The sequence below is a fragment of the Anthonomus grandis genome, chromosome 7 (assembly GCF_022605725.1).
Source record: "Anthonomus grandis grandis chromosome 7, icAntGran1.3, whole genome shotgun sequence".
Classification (NCBI taxonomy): Eukaryota; Metazoa; Arthropoda; class Insecta; order Coleoptera; family Curculionidae; genus Anthonomus; species Anthonomus grandis.
The window spans coordinates 21,531,787-21,557,827 of NC_065552.1; the positions used below are offsets into that span (position 1 = coordinate 21,531,787).

The 26,041-nt window shown below is 34.1% G+C and overlaps 1 protein-coding gene across 1 annotated transcript in view; it reads left to right on the forward strand.

The window, feature by feature from the left end:
- LOC126738494 (small G protein signaling modulator 1-like) overlaps window positions 1–26,041 on the forward strand; it is a 159,287-nt gene that overhangs the window by 122,671 nt on the left and 10,575 nt on the right. The window contains exons 9-11 of the mRNA XM_050443861.1: window positions 3,441–3,551; window positions 3,643–3,831; window positions 17,286–17,638. Coding sequence (XP_050299818.1) covers window positions 3,441–3,551; window positions 3,643–3,831; window positions 17,286–17,638 — 653 coding nt within the window. The remainder of the gene's footprint in view (window positions 1–3,440; window positions 3,552–3,642; window positions 3,832–17,285; window positions 17,639–26,041) is intronic.

Sequence of the window (26,041 nt, forward strand, 5' to 3'; positions counted from 1 at the left end):
ACTCTTATTCATAAATGTCCTAAACCTCCCTTTAACACTGGTTATATGACTCGCCAGGTTAACGATTTTCCCTTACCAATCCCTACATCCTCCCTCACCAAGAACTCCTTATACTTTAGCAAAGAAACTTATATAGAACTTATATACCTTAGCAAAAAAATTTACAACCATGTTCCTCTATGTATCGGACAAATTTTAGAAGTTAAGAAATTCAAATAGAAATTAAAATCACTTTTATTATCTAGGCCTATGTATGTATGTATGCCATATATATGGCCTTGACGATTTTTTTAATGATACCTTTTGACCTGTGCTCTGACATCATTGTAGTGTTTTAGTTTTGTTTCCTATTAAATGTTTTAATTTACTTCCTCTAAATTCTGTTTTATTGACAGCTTTACTTATTTTTTAATCAAATTTATCAAAAAGATGTTTTTTTTTTCAATCTGTTTTGTTATAATTAATTTTGGTAATGCGTGTAAATTTTATGGTAAAATGTTTTAGATGTTATGTTTGTTTGAAATTTGAAATTTAAAGTGAATTTGGATTTTTTTAGTTTTTAGGATGCTTGAACACAAGATTTTGTTTTGTCTTTCTTTCTATTTATTGTTTATAGGTATCACGTTTAAGTTAAAAATACCATCTCCGCGCATGGACCGTATAACATTTGTCAGTTTGACAGGAACATATTTAATTGAAAGATTTAAGTCTTTTGAAGATCTTTTGATTAGAGAAGGCATTACCGAAGACTTTTTGACTTTGCACAACATATGGAGTTATTTTGAACAACCAGATTCATTGCTAGATGATACAAGAAATGACTTGATAGTAATTAAAGAGGTGACAGAATCATTTCAGAATCGGGTATTGAACTTAAGTGAGGTTTACCTGAATTAATTCCACCTGAGGATAAACTTTCAAATGAACCAAAAATTAATACAAATAACATAAAATATTGTCAATAAACCTGGTTTAAAGACACGATTTATAAAAAAGCAAAGAATAAACGTAATATGGAAATAGTTTCCTTTGCAATAACATTAAGGGAGTATCAAGAGAGTTTCGAAAAGAGAAGAGAAGAAAAGAGAAGCCTTAAAGTTAGAACTAGAAAATACCAAATTGGAGCGAAAGCCAAAAAGAGAAGAAGGTGTAGCAGCAAAAGCATTAAAGAAGACTACGCGAGACACGGACAAAAATAATTCATGTTTCGTATGCAAAGTGCATACGATAAAACATAAATGACTATGTTCCTGAAGGGGTTATTGAAACATATTGTCAAACAGAATACAACCCCAAAATATATGACGACGCCAAAAAAATTGTACATGAGCAACATGAAATTAACAGCAAACCGTGTGAACTAAAGATGGTAAATGAAAATCTTTGAAACAAAAGTGGAAAATTACGACATAGACGTCGATGAACTATTTGTATGTATCAAAGTGAAATTAAAAAATATAAGTGATTATAGTTGAGATTTAATAAAAGTTTTTGTTCATTGTTTTCAAATTTATATTTGCCTGTGTCCAATAACTGAACGTTGTTTGTCTAATAATTAAATTTTTTGTCCAATAACTAACTTTTTAGAACTTTTTCTGGACTTTTCAACTTTTCTAAATGAACCGTAATATTTAGAAAATTAAAAACCCGTAGGCTTAACATAGAATATTATGTACTAAGGCATAGGCTAAATAATATACGTTTAAAAATAGTTAGATAGGTAGCGATAGATAGATAGCGACGAAAATAACCTGACCCCTAAAACACCTGCGATTAGTCCAAAACTTACTCCAGGTCATCGGCAAGCACGCCTGCTTTTGCAAGGGATCATCTGAATTGGACGTTGGAACAATGGGGATCTGTTCTGTTCTCAGATGAGTCCAGAATATGCCTCCATGGTAGCGACCGAAGAAGGAAAGTGTACCGAAGACCAAGAGAGCGATTTGCAGATTGCTGCTTTGAAGAGCGAAGTGCTTATGGAGGTGGTTTCTGCATGATCTGGGGTGCAATTTCTATAGAAGCACGAACCGACCTTCAGTTCATTCGTAGGGGCGACCGTGTTCACGGAAGAAGAGGTTTAACGGCTGCTAGGTATATCGAGGAGATTTTAGCAATTCATGTGGTACCTTACGTCGACTACATTGGAGATGAATTTACCTTTATGCATGACAACGCAAGGCCGCACACCGCAAGAATCGTACAAGATTACATTGCAGAAGTCGGTTTTCGGGTTATGGAGTGGCCAGCATACAGTCCTGACCTAAATCCGATCGAACATTTATGGGATGAGCTAAAACGAAAAATTCGAGCTAGACTTCGTACCCCAAACTCGATCCCGGAGCTTATTGTTGCAGTAGAAGAAGAGTGGCTAAACATCCCACAAGAAACAATAGCAAACTTAATTAGATTAGGAGGTCATACCCATTATTAAAAAATTAAGTGTTAAGCTTTAAATTGTCAATAACCCTATTTATGTTAATAATAAAAAAGCCTAATTTTCTTAATGCATTAATTTCACTATGTTAAAGATAGGTTGTTCAAATAAGTTTTCATAAATTTATACTCATATTAAAGGATATTAAATTGTCTTTCAAACAGCATATTTCTTCTTTTGATCTAAAAAAAGAAAATAACTACCTAAAAAAGGAAATATTTTATTTAAAAGTATTTGGAAAATTACGTTCAAGTGATGGAACAACTAATAAATTTTATTAAGGTCATTGGAAAAAAACTACTTCTAACTTAATGGATAAAAACAAGAAATTAATTTACCCAATTCGATGCATAACTTAAATGGATTGGAAGGAAAATTTATATTTAAAAATGAGAAACGAACGTTTTCTTTTAGAGTAATTGATAACTACTAAAATAGTAGTTACAGTAATTGACATCTACTTAAATGTCTTTAAGAACTCAAGAAAAATATCGTTGAATGCTTAAAAAAATATAAATCGCCTATATTGCCTGGAAGAGAGGAAATACAAAGAAAAAGGGAGATATTTTGTTAAAATTTAGAAAAAAATGCCATATAACCCAACTAAAAATTACTTTACCTTCAGAGACAAACGCATAATAAAATAACCTTATAACTTGTTTTATGTTTGTGTAAATACTGATTTCTTGAAGGTATCTGCCAACGTAAGTCATACTTTATCCCTAATCAGGCCTTAACATGGATGCGAAGGAGCTATAGTCACTTCTACATTTTCTCCTTAAAAACCTCTAAGGATTCCAAATGACCCCAACGCCACTTAAGATCAATTATTCATTGAGCATTTCAAGTACTATATTAATTTAATCAAAAAAAGAATTTCATTAATGTTTCATAAACTTGACAAGCGTTTCTGGCGCAAATAAACTGTGAAAATTTCTAACTTCAATTTCTTTCAACTGTTCTACTAACTTGCTTTTTACCTTCTATGATGTCTCTTTTGTTGCAGTAAAAAGAAAAGATTTAATGGACACTAAAGCATCGCTTCCAATAAAAGTGAGAGTGCAATTGGGCAGCACGAGTACAAGTTCGGAAAGTTCCTCAAAAAGTTTTAGTTTGGGTAAGTCTTAGTTGAAATAAAGTGTTTAATTATTGTTTGCAACGAGACAAAGGTTTAAATATTTTACTTAACTTAGTTTTTCCGACTGTAGACCAACAGACTGTACCCGATAGTCCGCCAAGTGTCTACATCCAAGCAGTATGTGATTCGATGAAAAAACAAATTATTTCACGAGCTTTTTACGGATGGCTAGCATATTGTAGGCACCTGTCAACGGTCAGAACGCATCTTAGTGGTCTAGTTAATGGGAAAATTATTAGCGGAGATGGAGCATCAAGCGGTAAGTTCGAAATTTAAAAAAATGTACGTACGTTTTATAATCCTCGGATCGTTAGTCGGATCTTAGGGCGGCACCCTCAAGTACTATGCATAAGTTTTAAACCAATTGAGTTAGAAGGGTAAACGTATTTTTATAAACCATAATATTTGATTTAAAAATTATCCTCTATAACTACTTGGCAACTCATACTGTTTTTAAGTTAGAATTCTCAACAATTTTGTTAACGTCACTCAGGTGTTAGGTCGGGAATTTAATGAATAACTTATAACACTATTTTTAAATTATCCATAAGTAAAAATTGCAGACGGTAGCTCAAAATTATTGAAGGCTGGGCGTTTGTAATTTAGGATTTAATATGAGTCACAGTCTGTATATTAAGAATAAGAACCAGTTAATTTTTGCTAAAACTAAGAACTTCTAACTTAATTATTTTAATTCATACAAAGACAATTTGGACTATGCTATCGCAATAATAAGCAACAGTTCCCAACAAGAACCCATTTTATTTACATAACCGTATTTAAACTTCGTATAGTATAAAATCTAAGTCACTCTTCTATAGAAGCAAAATCTATAAAATGTAATCAATTACATTTTATAAAATTGAAATATGAAATGTATTGATAATTTAAGTTCAATTACAACTTATGAGTATTGAATGTTTTAATTTCATTATAATTAAATGAAAGTAACAAAATATATGCCGAATGGAAAGTTCATTAACCCTGTTTGGTGTGTGTAGAATAAAAAATTATCTCTAAATTATTAAAGATTTAAATTATAACCAAACAGTTTTACAAATTACATAAATAAAATGTATGAAAAGTAATGATTTATGGTGTGTATTGTTGAGGAAGGTGAGGAAAACAGGACACACAACTTGTCGGGTGCGTATTAATGTAAAACTACCCGTCGTACACAATACGCGGTTCGGTCCAATAATAAAAGCCAAAAACTTTAGGCAAAAAAAACACTTATATTATCAAACAAAAATCAGGCAGTTTTAAGATGGTTAAAGACTATGTTATGTATGAAAATTAAATTAAAATCAGAAAAAGCAAAAAACCTATTATAGAATATAAAAGAGAATATAAAAGCGACCGAAATAATAAAATAAAAACTGATAGCTCTGACAGACGTCGTTCAGGATGACGTGACATTCTCCCACCTGAGGCATGTTTTTAAAACAAAAGAAACATGACTCACCTAACTAAAACAGAGACAACATGTAAACAATGTAAATAAGTAGGTTCAATAATAACAATGTAATAAGCCTTAAAAATGTCAACTACCTACCTACCCTACACAAATAGAATAATTAACTCTATGTAAAAGTAATCCTAATCATTGTCCCTATACCTGACCGGTACGCGAACGTTACCCTGGACTTGACCTGTATACTCCCACCCTCTAAGGTCAAATCTGCCTTCAGCTATTATCATGATAGATCCTTTGATGAATGATTCCAAATCTTCCTCATTGGCGACACTAGTTACGCAATTGTCAACATAGAAAGCCTTTGAAAATTTAACTACAATGTCCTTGGATACTGCCATCGATTCACATTTTTCGGAAATCTTTGACAAATGGTACTCCAACGAAGCTCCTAACAAAAAAGGGCTACTATTAATTCCAAACACCACTCTACGATGACGAAATATTATTTCTTGGCCATTTTTATCTTGCCATAGGAACCGAAGAAAATTCCTGTGATCTGGGCGTATGCTAAGCTGTAGAAACGCTTTCCGAATATCTGATACTACCCCAATTCTTTGCTGCCGAAACCTCAGTAAAATATTTGGAATCATTTCGATCAAATTAACCCCATTTTCAAGGCACTGGTTTAATGATGGACTGTCCTTTTCTCTGGCGAATACCGGTCTTATCTTTGTGGATGAGTTTAATTTGATTACGGGCCTATGAGGTAGGTAATGAGCCTTTGAACTTGTTTGATCTTCGCAAACTTCCTCCATGATGTTCTCACTTTGCCAGTTCTCAAAAACCCGAACAAAGTGTCCTTTGTTTCTGGTATTTTTCCCATCTAAACCCAACCTAACAGAGTTTCTACAGCTACCAGTCCACATCTCAAAATGTGTCTCTTGCCTGTGTATAATTTACCCGCTATATCAAATTCTATTAACAGTTCAATAGGGCCAGAATTATGTGAATCTGATATCTTGATGTTTAGTGTCCGTAACTCTTCCATCCAAGGACCATTGAATACAGAATCCACTCCACTGCATATGACAGGTTGATCCAGTGCCTTGAAATTACAGCTCTAGTTGTTGTGACTAAAAGTGACGTCATAGCAGTAATAGACTTGCGGTAACTCAGTGCCTCCAAACAAATCGTGAATAACGTTAATTTGCCTCTTCGATTGGTAACCCAAAAAATCAGCCGTCGATTTTAAAAGATAAGTTTTTTTCGGAACCAGTATCGATCAGCGCACGCACGTACTTTGATTTATTCGCGCCCTTAACTTTTACCTGCAAAGTTTGCAAAAATACGTGTGTATTAGAACTATTTGCCAGAGTCTGATTTACGTTTTGTACCACACTTTCCATAACGTCCTTTTTCTCATAGCTGTTCCGACCAGAGCTGTACTGACCCGAGCTACAAGATGGAAGTTCAGGACACATTAAAGTGACATGGGATTTGCTGCAAACTATACAATTTAAGCGTGCTCGACACTTTCGAGAAGAATGACCCAGTTTTAGACATCGGAAGCACGCACCATTTTTTGACAAAATATCCTTTCTCTCCTCACGACCTAATTTCTGCGCCTTAAAACAATTGCTGCTCTCATGAGGATTTTGACAAAAAATACATTTTGTGGTTCCATCTGAATTGATTAAGCCCATCGCGGTTTGAAATTTAGGCTCAAAATCCTGGCCTGCTTTATTTGTTTGGTAACCACCCCGTTTAACATCCTTATGAACAGTGCTTCGCAAATTAAAACCTTCTGTTGCTAAAGAAACATGTTGCTCATTATCGACTTCCAATTTTAGAAAATTAATGAGGCTTTTAAGTCAATTTTCGATTGTAGTAAGACCTGTATTATCCAGTGAAACCTGCGAATTTATACCAGTGTCTCCGATATCCGGTGTCCGTTGCCAAATTCTTAACAGCTCTGGCGGTAAGCAAGACTCGACCAACGGAAATAGCATCGCCGCGTATTTATCGGACGTAATACCAAGGGTTTCTAAGGCCCGTAGCTGAGTTTCCAGTTTATCATACAAACGAGTTATGTCTAATCTATTGCCAGACGAGGTATTGTTTATAACTAATTTAAGTAACTCGCGCACATAAACTTCTACCTGGAGGTCTTCCTGACCGAACCGCGCGTGAAGTCACTCCACCATTTTACTATAGTTACTTCTGGTAGCGGGAAAACTTTCGACTAGTTGCCTTGCCCTACTGCCTTGAACCGTCGCCTGAATTAAATATTCGACCTTGTCGTTGTCGTCTATTTCCAAATCATTGTGAACCTTTTGAAACTGAGACCAAAAAGACAACCTGTCTTTGATATTTCCATCAAATTTTTTCAACTCGAGAATAGGTAACTTAAATTTACGCCTACCTTGTGTCTGATGCTGTGGCTAACACTAGGCTCGGAATTTACCTCTTCATCTGGATCTGCCTTTACCCTAGGCTGTAAACATTCCTTACATTGAAGACTCAGATCTGTATACCTTTTAACATATCCATCTGCACCCTCCATTTCTGGTAGTAAGTCTGTCTCTGCTGTGTCATCCTTTCCTAACATAAGAGCATAAATATCCCCATCAAGTCTCTTTAGATCCTCAATTTTCTGTTTTACCAATTCTAAAGAAACCGTAATCAAACGCTCTTTTCCTTCCGGTGATGACAAACTCAAACTCAAACTTAAAAATGCTTTATTGTCAATATAAACATAGAAGTTGTAGACAAAGCCAATAGACTGTACATTGAATGAATAAAAACGAGAAACTAATTTAAAATAAAATAAAATTTTGAAAAATACTTAAATGCTAATCATTAAAAAATTCACTTAAACTATAGTACGCTTTACTAGCAAGAAATATTTTCGTCCTTGTACGTAGGCTTTTTTCAGTCTTAAGTTGTCTTATTTCTAGTGGAAGTTTATTAAACAGCTTTCTACCTCCATATATGATAGAGCTACGGACAAGTTCAAAATAAGGAATGGGTAGCCTCAACAAATAATTTTGTCGCGTATTATAGTGGCTTCCTAAGTGGAGTTCCTGTTTATATTTTCTAAAAACTAAGCAAACTGTTTCCAAAATAAAGATACAACACAGGGTTAAAATATTATGACTTACAAAAAGCGGACGACATGAGTCACGAGGCTTGACCCTACATAGATATCTAATGGCCCTTTTCTGGAGTACAAACACTGAACTAAAAAGTGAATTTGAACATGAACCCCAAAAGCAAATTCCATATCGAAGGTGCGACTCGATAATCGCGAAGTATGCAGATCTGGCGATGGAGAAATTAAGACTGGTGGCAATAACCCTTAGGGCGTAGCAGCCTGATGAGACTTTTCTACATACATTCAAACATTACATTAATTGTCAAAAAATTTGCATCACACCAGTCTTTTATTTTTAACAAATCTGCACGTATATTGGCCTCCATTTGAGAAACATCAGAGTCGTGCCAGAGGATGGTGGTATCATCGGCAAACAATGTAAATTTGCCAGAGACCTGCAGTTGTGGCAGATCGTTCACATAAATGAGAAAAAGTAAAGGACCAAGTACTGATCCTGGCGCAACACCCACATTTATATTAAGTTCCTTAGAGATACCACCATTAAATTTGACAGCCTGGTAGGAACGAAACCACTCAAGGGCAGTTCCTCTGAAACCATAGAGCTCCAGTTTCATCAGCAGCACTCTGTGACTCACGCAGTCAAATGCCTTGGACAAGTCACAGAATACCGCTGCTGCAACTTCACCAACATTCAGTCGGTTGTACAGGTGCTCTAGAAAGCTAAAGATAGCATCATTTGTGGTCACAGACTCACGAAAGCCAAACTGCTGAAGACTCAGTAGGCCAAACCTATTTAAAAATGAAACCATCCTCACCTTAACGAGCCGTTCCACTATCTTGGCTAAAGTAGGCAATAACGCTATAGGTCTAAAGTTAGAAGGACAGTCGCGATCGCCACCCTTGTAAAGAGGAACAATCATTGCTCTTTTTAAGCACTCTGGGAAAACTCCAGACATTAATGAAAAATTAATGGACTCGGCCAAGACTTGCAAAGCAACAAGAGGTAAAGCAGAAAATATTTTAAGAGAAAGCCCATCCCAACCTGATGAACTCTTATTCTTAATATTAACCATTAACTGTTTAAGCTCTTCTACACTTGTGGGGGCAAAAGAGAAATATTCGGCTACTACCACATTGCTGAGATAGCTCCTGGGATCTATTTTTTGTGAGAGATTGGCTGCAAGGTTACTAGCAATATCACAGAAGAAGGAATTGAGGACATTGGAATCTAAGGTACTTGGAATAACCAAGACAATATTTTTGCCCCTTAGCTCATTTAAAATCTTCCAAGACTCTTTTGCTCTGTTGGAGGAACTATTTATCCTCCTTTGAAAGTAGGTCCACTTAGCCATTTTCATTGAGTTTCTGTAAATCTTGCGGTATCTGTTATAATAATTTAAAAATGTTGCATTGTTTATAGCGTATTTCCTAATGTAAAAAAGAGAGCGCATATTTTTTAACTCACACTTTCTCTCTCACTCTCTCTCGCACCTTCTAACTCTTTAAATTTAAAAAAAAATTAAATAAAACCCAGAAAAAGCAAAAAACCTATTAACCCGGCCCCGAGAATATAAAACCGACCGAAATAATAAAATAAAAACTGATAGCTCTGACAGACGTCGTTCAGGATGACGTGACACAATTCAAGGTTATATGGGCTTCGGCTATTTGTCCATATCCTATCATTTAGCCTCAATTAACAATGACAACAAACTTCACTAACAATTATCAATGATTTAAAAATTTTAAAAAAGGTTCAAATACAAGATAAAATAAATGAATTAAATTATATATTTAATTTAATGTTATATTTAGAAAAACATTAATATTGTTTTTAGGCATAAAAAAATGAATTGTGTTCAGTACTAACTACAAAAGGATAATAGTTAGAAAGTATGGCTACATCCATGTACATATTATACAGATTCTGAAATATGCTACCTCCTAACACTTTTAACGAACCACCTGGTACAACCCCTTTCTTTAGTGATTGATTGTTTTGGTCTGACGATAGGAATAAAAATATTTTTACGAATTCTTTTTTTAAGTAGTACAATGAAACAACCAACTAAATCTAATTGAAAAGCAAGCACAGAAAAGAATGAATGCATTAAGGAATATTTTGCAAAACCTAATATCTAATACTTATATTTACATTTGTGAAAGCAATAAACGTAAAACTTATCATTGCAAATTAATTTAATATTTCATAGCGGTTCGTATTTAAAAATTAATAGCAAATTTATTATCGAATAAAAGTTTAATTTTGTGAAATTCGAGGTTCTTTTTTTACATTTTCTAAGCTCTCATTCTTGCTAAGCACCGTTTATGTGCTTTTGATTTTATGAAATCTTTTAAACTTTTATATTGGTTCATTTTTAAGAATTTAATTTTTTCAACCTTTCCATTTCAAACAAAATTGATACGCCTACACCAGAAAAAAGGCCAAGATCTTATAACCAATTTTATTAAATTGACATAAGGATTTTTATGTTCTACACAATTAATAAGTGAAAAATGTAATGGCTAAATTTTTATAATGATATTTTTCCTAACTGTTGTAGAAATATTCTGCTGATGACATATAGGAATCAAATAAAATCAAAGCCTTGAAATGGACTTACTAAAAAATTAAATAGGGTAGGTGGAACACTTATAAAGTTAAGGGTTACTTTGCTGGCTCTAAATAGCATGTTTTTTTTTGAGAGGAGCTGCAAGTAATTTACTTTTTGAGTTTTTTGACAATGAATCCAAAAATGTCGGTCATTGTATACTTTGCAATTTTTCTTCGGCCAGGTGTTACTATTATTAAAAGAATTTAAAAGTTATTCTTTACTGCCGAAATCCCTTCATGAACTTCATAAACCGAAATGTCCCTTGTCATAAATACACTGAAATTATCTAGAAGACCGTCATGTTTATCCTCCTCACAGTTTGCACCTGGAGAATGGCTTGACATACAATTACTTGCTATTAAAGCCTTCACAGACATTGTTAGCACTGGACATATTTTGCCTTTACACATATCCTCTAAGACAACTTTTCAAGAGCATCCTGTTGGAATGTTCGGATGTAACTTTAAAATTTTGGACAGATAGATCTTTAACTTTAAAACTACATCTTAAAAGTGTGGGGCTATGACAAATTTATCCTTAAATTTGCCTTTTAGGAAGAAGCATTGTATTCATTCTATTATTATTTGCTTCATACCAAAACACAATATGTTCTGATGCATTGGTAACTACTGCTTTGGCTTACGGGGAAAACTAAACTGTTTACTAGAGTTATATAAACCTCTTTCTTTAAGGCGACATACCTAAAAACAAGATTTTCTAGTTATCTTACATGCCCGAAATATATTTGTAAGTAAATATTTATTACATCTCTAGTTTAGTAATAGAAATGTGATAAATAGATAAGTATATGTTAACTTTTACTTACCTTTTGAAAGAAATAAAGAAGGAATAGCACATGTCATGCGTCTGTGGCTTTTTGGGAGTAGAATGAATTCTGGGACAAAATGATTGGCACAGACAAAATGTTTGGTTTTAATTATTTAACCAGTGGTTTATAAGCAAGGATTTTTAATATTCATTACCCATTGCTGTCTATATTTCTGTGAAATTTTTTGAAATGCTGTCAATACCAATCCAATGCAAATAAGAAAAAGTTTTTAACCAAAATAAAAATTTAAGTGTTAAGTTAGCCAGCACACAAGATACTAGAAAGTACACTACCGGAGTACCCGAAAATATTGGATTTATAAATAAATACCTAATTATCCTAATTATTTTATGAAGAGCACTAAATCTCGTTTCACAGGCACTGGATACTAAATATTAATGAGGATAATAAGTTTATAGTGGTTATAACTAGTATTTAGTCAATTAAACGTCTTCAGCGAAAATATTGAAATCAAATGGCGTAAAGATGGCAGCTAGAACAGAAAGCAAATCGGGAAAAACCTGTCTGCCTCTATCTGTCCAAGAATAAATGAAACAAACCTGCTTCTGTCACATATCGCAAAATTACGTTCCGCGCCACCTTTCGATCAAGCAGACAACCGCAAAACAACCCTACACGCTCCTTCCATTTAACTGTCTTTTCTAAGGGAGGATTTTTTTGTGGAACCAAGTCAGGCGCCAGCCTTCCACATCCAAAGCAGACAAATGTCAAGTCAACACATTGAAAATAGAAGCAAGAAGAGCCGAATTCAATAAATCAAGAAATCGGCATAGCGATACTAACGCAGTATACAAAACATTCGATCTACTCATAAATTTGAGATGAGCAATAAACATGTATTTTAGTTATACGAAGGTTTATCCGATAAGTTCTTAAAAGCCTACAAAAGAAAAAAGAAAATTTGGGAGAAGTGACAATTTATTTCTCTACATAGTCTCCTTTTAACTCAATACACTTCATCCAGCGATGCTCCAACTTCTTTAACCGGTCTGAAAAATATGTTTTCTAATTTCAGGAAGTCTGCAAAGTAGACCCCCGATGCTGAGTGAACTCATCGAAATGTATAACTCTTGACAAAAGATTGGCATTTTCATTTATGGAGAAAAGTCTTTCCGCTAGAAAACTCTCATAAGAACCAATAACATAATCAATAAATAACAACTCTCAAGTCGACGTCATATATACGGACTTTTTTAAGGCCTTTGACCGACTCGACCATGGCATTCTCGTTAACAACTTCGATCGAATTTATGGATTTTCTTCCGGCCTAACGAATCTTTTTAGATCCTACTTGAGTGATCGCCCCCAGTACGTAGAGTGCTATGGTCGAAGCTCGGCAAAGATTGTTGCCGCTTCTGGAGTCCCACAGGGCTCAATTTTGGGACCGCTTTTTTTCAACTCATTTATTAATAAAATATCTGATGAACTTTCTGTAAATAGTCTATTATACGCGGACGATAATAAAGTTTTTTATAGAATTAACAGCATTTTGGACTGTATTTTACTTCAAAGTGACCTAAACAAACTTAATGCATGGTGTAAAAATAATAACCTGCCTCTAAATGCTGCTAAATGTAATGTTGTTTCTTTCAGTTTAAAGAAAAAAAATAATTATTTATGACTATACCATAGACAATGTCACAGTCCCTAGATCAACAGTTTTGAATGACTTAGGTGTAAAATTTGATAGCTCTCTTTCTTTTCAGCCACATATTACAGATATTGTCAAACGTAGCTACAGAATGCTAGGTTTTGTAATAGGTAACTCTCATAATTTTAATAATATCCTCAGCCTAAAAATCTTATTCTTCTCATATGTCAGATCCATACTTGAGTATGCTTCTCAAGTTTGGTCCCCCTATTACCAAAACCATATAAATGAGATTGAGGGTATACAGAGAAAATTTCTAAAATTTCTTTGTTATAAATGCGATGGAGTGTACCCAGAAATCGGTTTTCCACATGCACGGTTACTGGAAAGATTTTTCTTTAATTCTTTAGAAGATAGAAGAAAATCTGCTGATTTGCAGTTTCTATATAAATTAGTGAACAACTTAATCGACTTGCCAGAATTATTACAAGATCTGAACTTTCACATACCTCGTATATCAGCGAGAAAGTCACAAACATTTTACCTACCTAGACCAAGGACTAACATTAACAAATTTTCTCCACTACGCAGAGCCTGTAACACATATAATTCTGTTCAGGGTCAATGTGACTTATTTAACTGTAGCATAGCAGATATCAAAAAAGTGCACTATTCTTAGTAAAACTTTGTTTTTTTTTATTCTTGTTATTGATTGTAAATGTATTTTTTTTCCCATTCAGTAATTGGATGTATTTCTGTTGAATGGCGTAAATAAATAAATAAATAAATAAATAAATAAACATAGATTAATACTACTTAGATAGGAAAATTCCATAAAAGCCAATAAAACACTGAAACGTCGCTGAATGTTGAATGTCGGAGTACTATTACTAACAGGAAACGAAAATAAATTTGTGATGTCATAATGGCGAGAAAAAATTTGATTATGGCGCCGATTTTGATTTGAATTTCGCTTTATTATACCGATTACCGTACAGTTAAAATTAGTGGAAAATGCGTGGTTCTTTCAGGAAGTACATATAATAGGCAGATTGAAAATCTGTCAAATTGAGACTTTTTTTTTCTCCATATTAATCAAAGTCCTCCGTTTATCACTTTTTCTATCTGCGTACTTTACAAGAATTTCTGAAAGACCCATACATTACCTCATACTGGATATCATAGATCATACTAGAAACGTAGTTCTAGGTTTCAGAAATTAAACAAAATATTCACCATCACCACACCAAAATATTACCATATTATAAAAAGAGATTATAGCAAGCAATTCACAAGTTATACAATAAAAAATTATATAAGCATAAAATAAAAACTGTTATAGATTATACTGTAGGTAAAGTGAAATTTATACAGAGTGTTACAAAAGGTTATGATAAATGTATAAAGGGCAAAAAAAATTAATAAAGTCACCAAGGAATTACTTCCTACTCAATTCACGAGTAGTGTTCCTTAGTAAATATTATAAATTGAATAACTATCAGCAAATTAGTAATGAAAGAGGCAATAAGTAAATATGTTAAAAGTAAAATTTAAAGGAGGAGAAATTTCAGACTCCAAGAGTTGTATACAATCCAAAATTGCTCATGCATTGAAATTGCTGAAATTGCTTTTCTCTCAGGCTTGGCGTCATATTTTGAGATTACGGCCATCAAAAAGTCCATACAGGAACAAGATGAATTCTGCTCCGTACTGAGCTTCACTGGGTAATTTATTTTAGAGTCCAATATCTGGAAATAGAAAGCATATTTTAAAGTATTAATTTTTAAAATCATCCAAAAAAAAATTATCCCATTTTGCCATATTGTCCGTCTAGGATCCGATGGTAGCCTAGAGACCTGGGTGCAGTTTGTAACTTTCAATTCATCAGCATCTTCTGTTGTAGGCTTACGTATTTGTACGTTAACTTACCTTGTCTTAAGCCTGGGAGTTTAACCGGAGTTAAACCTGGGAGTTTAAGGCCCCTACTTGAATAAATGTAGGGTAAAACAATTTTAACATGCATAGATTTGATTATTACTGAGATGTTCATGGTTTCAAAGCTTAAGAATCTGAATACAAGTATTAAACATATTGGGCCTGTTTAAAAACCGGGAAATCTGTATCTTTTGCTATCCACAGATTTAACACAACAAGTTCCTTTTAGAATTCATTTCTTACTTTTGTTGTTTACATTTGCACTAGCCATTTACACAAAAAAATCGTAAATGCAATGTCGCCAATGTCTATATTTCTCAGTTCTTTTATAACAATATAATTCACTGTTTTTTTAGAAAATTTTTTGTATCCCACGTGCTAGCACACCTAAATAAAAACTAATCACAGCTAACGACACACAACACTCTGAACTAAACACTTGGAAAAATGTTGTGCAAAATATGAGGACAAATCAATTTTATTAAGATTTTGCACAAAACTTAATTAATAAAGTTTTTCAGCAGAAGTAAAAAGAAACCGTCTGCCAGATAAAGAACTATGAAAAATGCTCCGTGCGGAGCTATTTACATCTGCGGTTCATAGCCCAATTCAATCAATTTAGCCGTGGCGATGGCGGTAGTGTGAGCGAGTACGTTGTCACGGTGGAAGTGTATTTTTTCTTTGCCAAATGGAGCCGTTTATTATGTAATTCGGTATCGAATTAAACCAATAATTCGGCATACTAGAGCACTGTGATTGTTCTGCGCCTCTCCAGATAATCGATGTAGAATACACCTTGTGAATCCCCGAAAACGGTGACCATCACCTTTCCGGCCGATGGGACCGTCTTCGCCTTCTTCGGAGCATGTTCGCTGGGTAAAGTCCACTATTCCTTAGTCTCTGGTGTGTATGCGGATATGAAATACGCGGTCTTTCAAGATGCCTATACTGTCTCAGCTATCTCGCACACCTTCAATTGGCGGTTTTCCAATACGATATCATGGATTTTCGTCATATTTTACTCCGTGGAAGCCGTTTTGGGGGCATTTGGGAGTAACTCATCAAAAACCGACGTGCGACCATTGTTGAAACTCGTTAAACCAATTTTTGACGATTGCCATCGAAGGAGAAGGGTCACCGTACGCAGCATTCAGGCGCTCTTTGATTTCACTGCGTGATTTTCTTTCCAAAAACAGAAATCGAATCACCGATGAGCGATATTGCTCTTTTTCTATTTTTCTAAAATCTGCGGACACCATCACCGTTTACTTACTACTACTTACTACTAACTATTTTCACACGCGTCAAACGCGTCAGAAAACCACAAAGTCCGATTTGACTAAAATTTTGGTAGTTATTTTGTAGTAAGTAGCCGTCTACGAAAATGTACTACTACACGATATTACATTTCTCTTACGATAGTGGCACCACTAGGCGGCAAGGCTAAGTACTTGTTGGACGGCCCTCCCCGTATATATCATTTAAAATTGTCGCTTTATGTAACTGATAATTGCGAATAATCTATATTATCATTCATTTGAGTAATGAATGGCATATTTGCCTTATTTTAATAAAAATTAAATTAAATGGAAAAATAAAATGCTGCAAACTCTTAAACGAACTTAGGTAGAAAGAAGTTAATCACATTTAAAGTGAACATACAATTTCCCTCAAAAAAAGTTTAATACAACGACTATGTAACTCTTTCATCTGTTGAATTATAAACCTCAAAAGTTTGATTGACATCACTTGGGTCTTAGACCGACAACCTCGACATTTTAATTATAACTCTTCAACCAAAAAAGTGTAATACAACTATTATGTAACTAATAGAGGTCTTAAGAATTAGTCCTCAAAAGTTTGGTTAACGTCACATGGGTTGTGGATAAGCAACCTCGACATTTTAATGCATAACTCTTGAACCAATATAGATAAACGAGTAATTAAAACATATTTTTATAGAACACACAATTTGCTCTAAAAAAGTCTCATATAACTATTTTGTGACTAATATAGCTTCTGAGTTATAGTCCTCAAAAGTTTGATTGATGTCAGGTCAGCAATTTTGACATTTTAACGCATAACTCTGGCTTTTCTTGTTTTTTTTTTTTTTTTACTAAATAGAAAAACTTCCCCTTAATCGATCTTTGTCTATTATATTTATATTTGATACCTAATTATGATTTGTAGGTATAACTGTAGAAAAATGGGCCGAACTATGCGTAGATGGTGTGGTAACAGACTACGCCGAAGTCTACAGGCTCACGTATTTCGGTGGCATCGCCAGCGAACTAAGAACTGAAATTTGGCCATATTTATTGGGTCATTACAAATTCGGCAGCACTAAAGAAAAACGAAAAATGGTCGACGAAGAAACTAAACAGGCGTATGAAAACACAATGTCCGAATGGTTGGCCGTCGAAGCGATAGTTAGGCAACGAGACAAAGAAGACCAGGCCCATGCAATCGCGAAATTGAGTAGCGAGAGTACATCTGGGGATCAGCACGTTCCGAATGAAATTCAACGGGATTTGAGTAATGAGGTAACTAATTATATCAGTAATTAAAATATATTATTAATAATTATAACCAATTATTGCACAGCATTTAACAATGCGTTTTTATCCTATGGGCATCTTTAGGCTGTCATAGGTTGTTTCACATAAGCATTCATTTATTTTTATCTGCATTTCCTGATCTAAATTGACGCAGATTTTTTTTCTGTTGTGAATATTTTCAATATACAGAATTTTTTAAAAATGAATGCTTTAACGCGCCATCTTGTTATGACAAAAATAATAGTCCGGCAAGACTAACCGGTTTACAGGGACTATTTCTAGGGAGTTGAGTTTGTTCGACAGTCTTGATTTAAAAGTTTTAAACAACAAGAACAACTCCCTAGATCTGATAGGTTTCAGAAACCCTGTTAAATTTAAATGATAAAAAGAAGAAGCTATCAGGCCGGCTTCGTCGGTTCTCTGTATGGTCAGTTGTCTCAGTCACACTCACTCACTCAGTAGTAAAACTCCTTCATTTAAGTTAAATAGTGTGTTTATTAAAGTTGTAAGGCAAACAAAATCTACATGGAAAGTAAATATACATGATGGTATTAGAAATGTAAACAAAAATAAAAAGATATATATCATAAGTTTACAACCTAAAGGTATGTGAATTCGTCAGTGATCACTTCGGAAGCATTACATAATAAAGCGTAACATTGAATTTTAATTTACATAATTATAAAATAAATATAACTTTATAATATTATTATATAATATTATATATATAGTTTATGTATATATAATATTATATTATAGTTTTAAAGATTAAAATGAGAAGGTGATAAAATAATAAATTCATGTTAAATCATAGGACAAAGAAATCAAAAGAATATGGTTAAGTAAATTAAAGAGGAAAAGAAAAAGACTAGTAAGCTTACGGGTCAAGTTCCATAGTGTTCTTCTTTCGGGGGTGAGAGAAGAACCTTGACGGGGCTAAGGGCGGCGAAATTATCTGCTTTTTTGGCTTCAGGGCGAAATCCTCATCACTGCTGGGTCATGGCAGCAAATGGTGAAAGGGCTGGATTACAGTGGTTTGGTTAAAACTGAAAAGGCAAATTGTAAAATTTGTTGCGAGGCTAAGCAGTCAAGATTACCATTCAAGGAGGACGGTACTAGAGCCAAGTGTGTTCTGGAAGTAGTACACACAGATCTCTGTGGCCCAATGGAAGAAGGGTGAAGTCTTTGAGAATTTTAAGAAGTTTAAAGCTGAAGTCGAGAACTACACAGAGAAAAATCTTAAAATAATCAGGAGTGATCAGGGTGGAGAATTCACTGAACGTGACATAGAAAGGTTTTTTGCACAGAATGGTATAGTACACCAGAAAACTAACAGTTACACACCAGAGCAGAATGGAATGTGTCAGAGTTTGAATAGAACTGTGGTTGAGAAAGCAAAGTGCTTGTTATTTGATGCACAGATGGACAAGAAGTTTTGGGCAGAAGCAGTTCATACAGCTGTCTATTAACGAAATAGAAGTATGGCTTCAGGACTTAGCAAAACTCCATTTGAATTGTGGTATAGCAGGAAGCCCGATGTCAGGAATCTGAGTATATTTGGTAGCATTGTGATGGTGCATATTCCAAAACAAAGGAGATTGAAATGGGATAAGAAAGCTGTAAAACATATCTTGGTTGGTTACAGTGACACAATAAAGGGCTATCGAGTATATAATCCAGAGACAGGGGCTGTAACCACAAGTAGGGATGTTATAATAATGGAGAAGCCATCTGATGTTAATGAGACAACAATTACAATGAACGAGCCTGAAATTATTAGAGACTCAGTTTCAATAGGAGACTTTTTCTGCAACTGAGTACACCATAATCGACAATAAATTTAAAGATTCAACAATTTTTAAACACTTTAACCACAAAAAAGGTATCTAGTAAAACTACTTGTCCTAATTTAAACGTGAAGAAAAAAACCGGATATTTTTATTCACTAAATGTGCCTAAAGAGTTTGCCAGTTCATTTAAAAGATAAAAAATTGTTTCTCGCATTCTTATCATTTGTTAAATTGAAATGATTAAATTAGTGTTTCGACTTAAAGATGTGTTCTATGTTCACTCTGGGTTCAGTCTCACTCTCTCAAAAAATTTTAATTATATCGCCACATTTTTGTTCAACTTTCAAGGGGCCATATTTCTTGAACGAGTGACTCGATTTTTAAAAATTAAGCAGCGTTGTATAGGGAATGTCACCCCCGCTTAGGGGGTTGAGTTTTTTAAAATGGTTTTTAGGTCAAATGTTGTCTCCCTGACAAACAAACTTGACGTATTTTTGGATTTTGCCGAAAAGTTTTTTCTCACCCTCTAATGCCTTGCGGTACGTTTTCGATAGGTCACTCTGTATACAGTGACCGCCTAAAGTTCCGCATAAAGCCGATAAAAATTAGAGACATGATTTTTTGAGAAAACGCTTGGACCCGTCGATTTTTATTTTAAGTTGCGCATTATTTCACATAAGTTTTTGTATACAGGGTGGAATAAAAAAAATTACGTCATCGGTCATTTTTTTAAATGGAGTGCTGTATTTTTTATTGCATTTATGAAATATAGGCGAAATTCCAAGCAAGGTTCGTATAACACACCTTATCTCAAAACTCAACTGTTTCAGAAATATTTACATTTAACCAACAAGAAAGCAAGTAAGTTCGTCTATTTACAAATTAAGATAAAATGAAGGATAAAATGTTATATATTATATTATTCACCCGAAATATAATATTATTTCGGGTGATATACGTCTAATTTCATATCTAATTCTATTTTTCAAATCTTCTACGTTGTTTGGCTTCTCAATATAAACTTTACCATAGAAAATAGTCGCAGGGATTTAGATCTGGTAACCTGGCCGACCACTCTATTGGCCCTCTTCGTCCTATCCATCTTCCTGGGAACACTGTATCCAAGTAATTACGGACATCTCGAAAGAAATATGGCGGTGCGCCATCTTGCTGAAACTACAAATTATCTGTCGGGACAGCAGGGTCTTGTTCGTCTGAGTATAGGGCAGCCAAAGCAGGGAAAAGATCTTCTTGAAGAAAATTCAAATAGCGTTGTCCTGTTAAGTTTTCTTCGAAAAAGTATGGCCCTATTGCTTTATTTTCCACGATACCAGCCCAAACATTAATAGATTTACGATACTGTGTATGAGCCTCAGTTGCCCAGTGTGGATTTGAGACTGACCAGTACCGACAATTTTGCCGATTTACGACACCGTTTAAACAAAAAGTTGCTTCATCCGAAAACAAAACTCGTAACACAAACTGACGGTTATTGCAAATGTTCATCATTTGCTCGCAAAATTGGTTTCTTTGATTAGGATCATCCTCATTTAATTCGTGTATTAGTCAAATTTTATAAGGGTGGTATTAATTTGCTTTTAAGATGCGTCTTATTGACGTTCCGGCTATATTATTATCAACTGAAATTTGTGAAGTTGCATTGTTTGCATTTTCTCCGACGGAGAGCAGAACGTTTAATTTTGTTTCTTCAGAAATTTTTGGACGACCTGATCTTGGCAAATCCCTAACATGACCTGAAGTTATGAATTTGTGCTCTATTCTACTAACTGCGTTGACTGAGAAATAGGATGGTTTGGGTATTTGGCATTAAACAGTTCAATTACTTCTTTTTGCATGCGCACTCGATCCCCGTACCCTAGCATCATCAAAATTTCAATTCGTTGGGTTTCCGTGAAATTAGCCATAATTTATTCTGATAAAAACTATTAATTTTCAAACTGACAGTGACATTCGAAAATGAAGATTCTTTACAAGTGCAACCATGGAAATAGAAACAATTGGCAGTGTTTATAACATTATTTTTAACCTCGATTTTACCTTAATTTGGAATTAGACGTAGTTATTTGTTTTCTTGTTATTTAAATGTAAATATTTCGGAAACAGTTGAGCTTTGAGATAAGGTGTGTTATACGAAACTTGCTTGGAATTTCGCCTATATTTCATATGTGCAATAAAAAATATAGCATTCCGTTTTAAAAAATGACCGATGACGTCATATCTTTTTTTTTATTCCAATCTGTATACAAAAATGTATGTGAAATAATGCGCAGCTTTAAATAAAAATCGGCCTAAAGCCTTAGGGCCCTATTTTAATAAGCTTCGAACCTAGAAAATTATCAGACTATAAGTATATTTTTGATCAAAAACTTTTATGAACAATATTCCAACTCATACCTACTGCTTTGTTGAAATGTATTGGATCTTCTAAGAACTCACTGAATATAATTCCTTATTATCTTTAGATATGAGAACTGTCACTAATTTAAAAAAAACTTTAAAGTGTGATTTTTTACCAGTCTTTGCCTCAATTCTTTAGTTTAACTTTTCTTTCCGGTAACAAATTTATGCACTATATTATTACAATAATATATTTATTCTATAAGGGCTTTTACCTCTGTATCCACAAAACAATAAGAAGGAAATTACATTATGTTTCCAAGTATTTACAATATGGATTGTGAATAATTTATGTACATATGTATATGTGTTTTGCTTTAGGCATAGTATGTACAGTATCCATGATTGCTTTACCAGTATGACTATTAACATTTATTGGACATATTGCTATTTTTGGCATTTTTATTCATAAAAGTAACTTTAATGATTATGTCAAAAATAGATAAAAATAAATACATATGCGAGCAAATTTGTTGTACTTACCCAAAGAATCTGGTAAAAGGATTTCATTCCACAATTTTCTCTTTTAATAAAAATTCCGGATATGTAAAAAATATATGCTTAAACAAATTATATTCTAATTAGTACATGACTGTATCTATTTACACTGGTATACTTCAAGAATAATTTATATGCGGCATGGTTAATAAAATATAATCATAAATACTTTAAAGTCTAAATGGAACTATGAAGCCCAATAGTATTATTAACAATAATATTGGTAACCCCTATAATATTATTCTATGGTGAAGCAACAGTCTATATATTTTCAACTGTAGGTATATGTTTTGTTGAATCAATATTGGACATCCATTGGAGAACTATTTTTTGCATACGTTAAGACTGTACCGTATTTAATTGAAAGAAATCTCGCTTCATCTAGGTATTAGTCATTCTTCGGTGCTCCGACTTTTGAAGGAATTTTTGAACTTCATCCTTCACGATCATGTATCGTTGCACCAAGCTGTTTCAGAAAATAATAAACGACTCGACCAATGTTATTGGCTTAGAGAAATGTGCAACAAAAGTCTCCAGCTCCCCGTTCAAATATTTTTGTGACTGGTGAAGCTAGTTTTTCTAGTTGTGGTAATGTTAATTTGCATAACATGCATTCTCAATCCCGGCAAAACCCGCATTGTATGCGAAAAGTTGATCACCAAAACAGGTGGAGTGTAAATGTTTGATGCGTAGTGTTAAGAAATAGAATTATTCGGTTATTTATTATTGATGGACATTTAAATGGTGAATCATATTTTAGATTTTTACAAAATACCTTGCCAATACTGATAGAAGATGTTCCCTTTGACTTAAGTAACATATCCGTTGCCTAGATAAACTGAAAAGGCAGGTGCGAAATAAAGAAAAGAAACCCAGCATTTATTCATATCAATTGACAAACCCGTATTAAGTGTCAAAAATTCTTAATTAGATAATAGCTCAACTCGCCGACTGCGGTATTCCGTTTTTTCTAGTAAATTTAATCTACTTTTCGATTCTGCTATCAAAATTATACCGTAAAATTTAAATTTTTGTGGAAAAATCAATGTAACAGTTTTAAATTCAAATTATGCCTCCCACCAATTTTAATAAAAATTTTCGCATACTACTTGATATAATATTAAAAAGTACTTGCATTTCATTTTTAAACAAGCTAAAATTAAGCAAAATCGCATGTCTTTTAAAAGTTATAGCCTGATAAACAATTTCGAAGCCAGACAATACAAGCAGTGAACTGATAAAAACAGCATTATGTTTAGTTAAAGACCTTACAAGAAAATATATCTTTATATTAATGTTAAATGGTATTTGCTTTTCATTCGATATTTTATACAATTATATAATAATACTAATACCACAGATTAAATATAGCCAGATGCGAAACTAAAGCGAAATCCTCTATTTCAAAACATCTTGTCACGCCTGTCTAAAAGACGCCGGTAAAGTTTACAGAATATAGTATGCAGATTGGAGAATCGAAGACTACACATATTCATTATAAATGGCAACACACCTTCTCGCTTATTTTCTGGTTGATTTTTCTTTCACGTTTAACAAGGGTAGTGGTTATCCGTCTTCATAAGGGTGAGGATTGCATGAGCTTTCCAATTTCTATTTTATCTACGCTCTTCATGATAGTTAAAAAACTTGCAAACAGCAGCAGAATTTTATCTTTTTTACAACATACATAATAACATTTTATCTGCAAATCAATTTGGATTTCAAACTGGTAAAGGGACCCATGATGCTGTTTTTATCTTTTTCTAGTGTGTCTATATGTCCTTGAACTCTGAAGATTCGGCAGCGACAGTGTTTTGTGATCTATTCAAGGTATTTGATTGTATAGATCATGGAATACTGTTGTTTAAACTCAATAAATAATACGGTTTTAGCATTGCAATGGCTGGAATCCTATCTATCAAATCTTTCTCAGATAATTATAGTATCTGGGTCCCCCTTGCAAAATAAAGAAAACTGTAAGTTCCTTGGTATTACCATTGATTATCGCCTTCGATTCGAACATTATATCCTAAATCTTGCATCAAAGTTGTTCTCTAGGTGTTTTGCAGTAAGAATGGCAAGACATAAGCTGGAAGAAGTTGTTGCACGATCAGTGTACTTTTCTCTTTTTGAGTCTCATGTTCGCTATGGCAGTTAGCCTTTTTGGGGCTTAAGCAACACGAAGTCAGTGGACATTATTTTTGTGATTCAAAGAAAAAAAGCAATTAGATTCTCATGTTCTGCTGGGTTAAGAGATTCTTTTAAACCGCTCTTCATATCTTAAATAATCCTAAAAAATCCCTGTAAACTTTTAGTAAAAAAATTTACAATCATGTTCATATACTTATTAGACAAATACGAGGTCTGGCTATTAAATAACGAGACTGGTTACGAAAAAGGGTTTTATTATAAAAATTATTATACATTCGAATGCTCCCCTTCAATATACTCCCCTCCCCTCGCCACACATCTTACCATACATTTTTTCCATTGATCGAAGCAGTGCTGGAAGTCTTCTTTGGTGAGGGCCTTTAGGAGCTCTGCCGTTTTTTGCTTTACCGCTTCCATCGACTCAAATCGGGTCCCTTTCAAAGCAGATTTTATCTTCTAATCTTATTTTATCTTAACAAAAAATAGTCGCACGAGGCCAAATATGGCGAATACGGCGCGTCGTGTTCGAGCACTGGAGTGCGCTTACCGGCCAAATACTGCTTCACAGATAGAGCCGCGTTATGGGCAGGTGCGTTGTCCTGGTGCAAAATCCACGAGTTGTTTTTCCACAACTCGGGCCGTTTCTTACGAACTCGTTCTCGCAGTGTTGCCAAAACTGACAAATAGTAAGTCTGGTTGACAGTTTGACCCTCTGAAACCCATTCAGTCATCACGATACCGTTAATGTCAAAAAAACGATCAACATTGCCTTGAATTTTGATTTGGACATCCTTGCTTTTGTCTTCCAATGCATCGATTGCCGCTTTGTTTTAACTTCGCACAGACTTTTGTCATGTGTAATTCCCCGTGTAAAATTTTTCTAACCGTTTATCGGCGTTTACAGCCTCGGCAATCATCCGGGTGCTCATTCGACGATCTGCACGCACAATTTGGTTGATTTTGGTCACTGTTTCCGGATTTGAAACCGTTACACCACTCAAAAACACGCGCACAAGAGAGAGAATTTTTCCCACATGCCTCTTGCAACAATTTATAGCACTCAGTCGGAGTTTTTTTCAGTTTAACGAGAAATTTAAGATTGATGCGTTGCTCTTGTTTTTCGCAACACATGGTTTTCGGCACGAGAAAAAAACACGTTCGTTTCAAACCGCTACTGCACGAATATTATAATAGTGACGAAAACGTAATTTGGTACGTGCATAGACAAGATATCTAGATACCCAACGCACTACTCGTTTTTTTCCCCACCCGTCTAGGGTGCCCTCTAGGCACGCAGTCTCGTTATTTAATAGCCAGACCTTGTATTTGTTAAAATATCTTTTACTAACTAAGGCGTATTATAGCCTTGATGTTTTTTTTACCGATACCTTTTGACCTGAGAATCATTTTCATATTTTGTAATAGCTTTAGTCTTGTTCTATTATTTTTTAATTTACTTGCTCTAACTTTTGTTTTTGGCAGCAGTTTTATAGAATTCTGCTGTCAGTACCTTTCTATACTTTATAAAGAT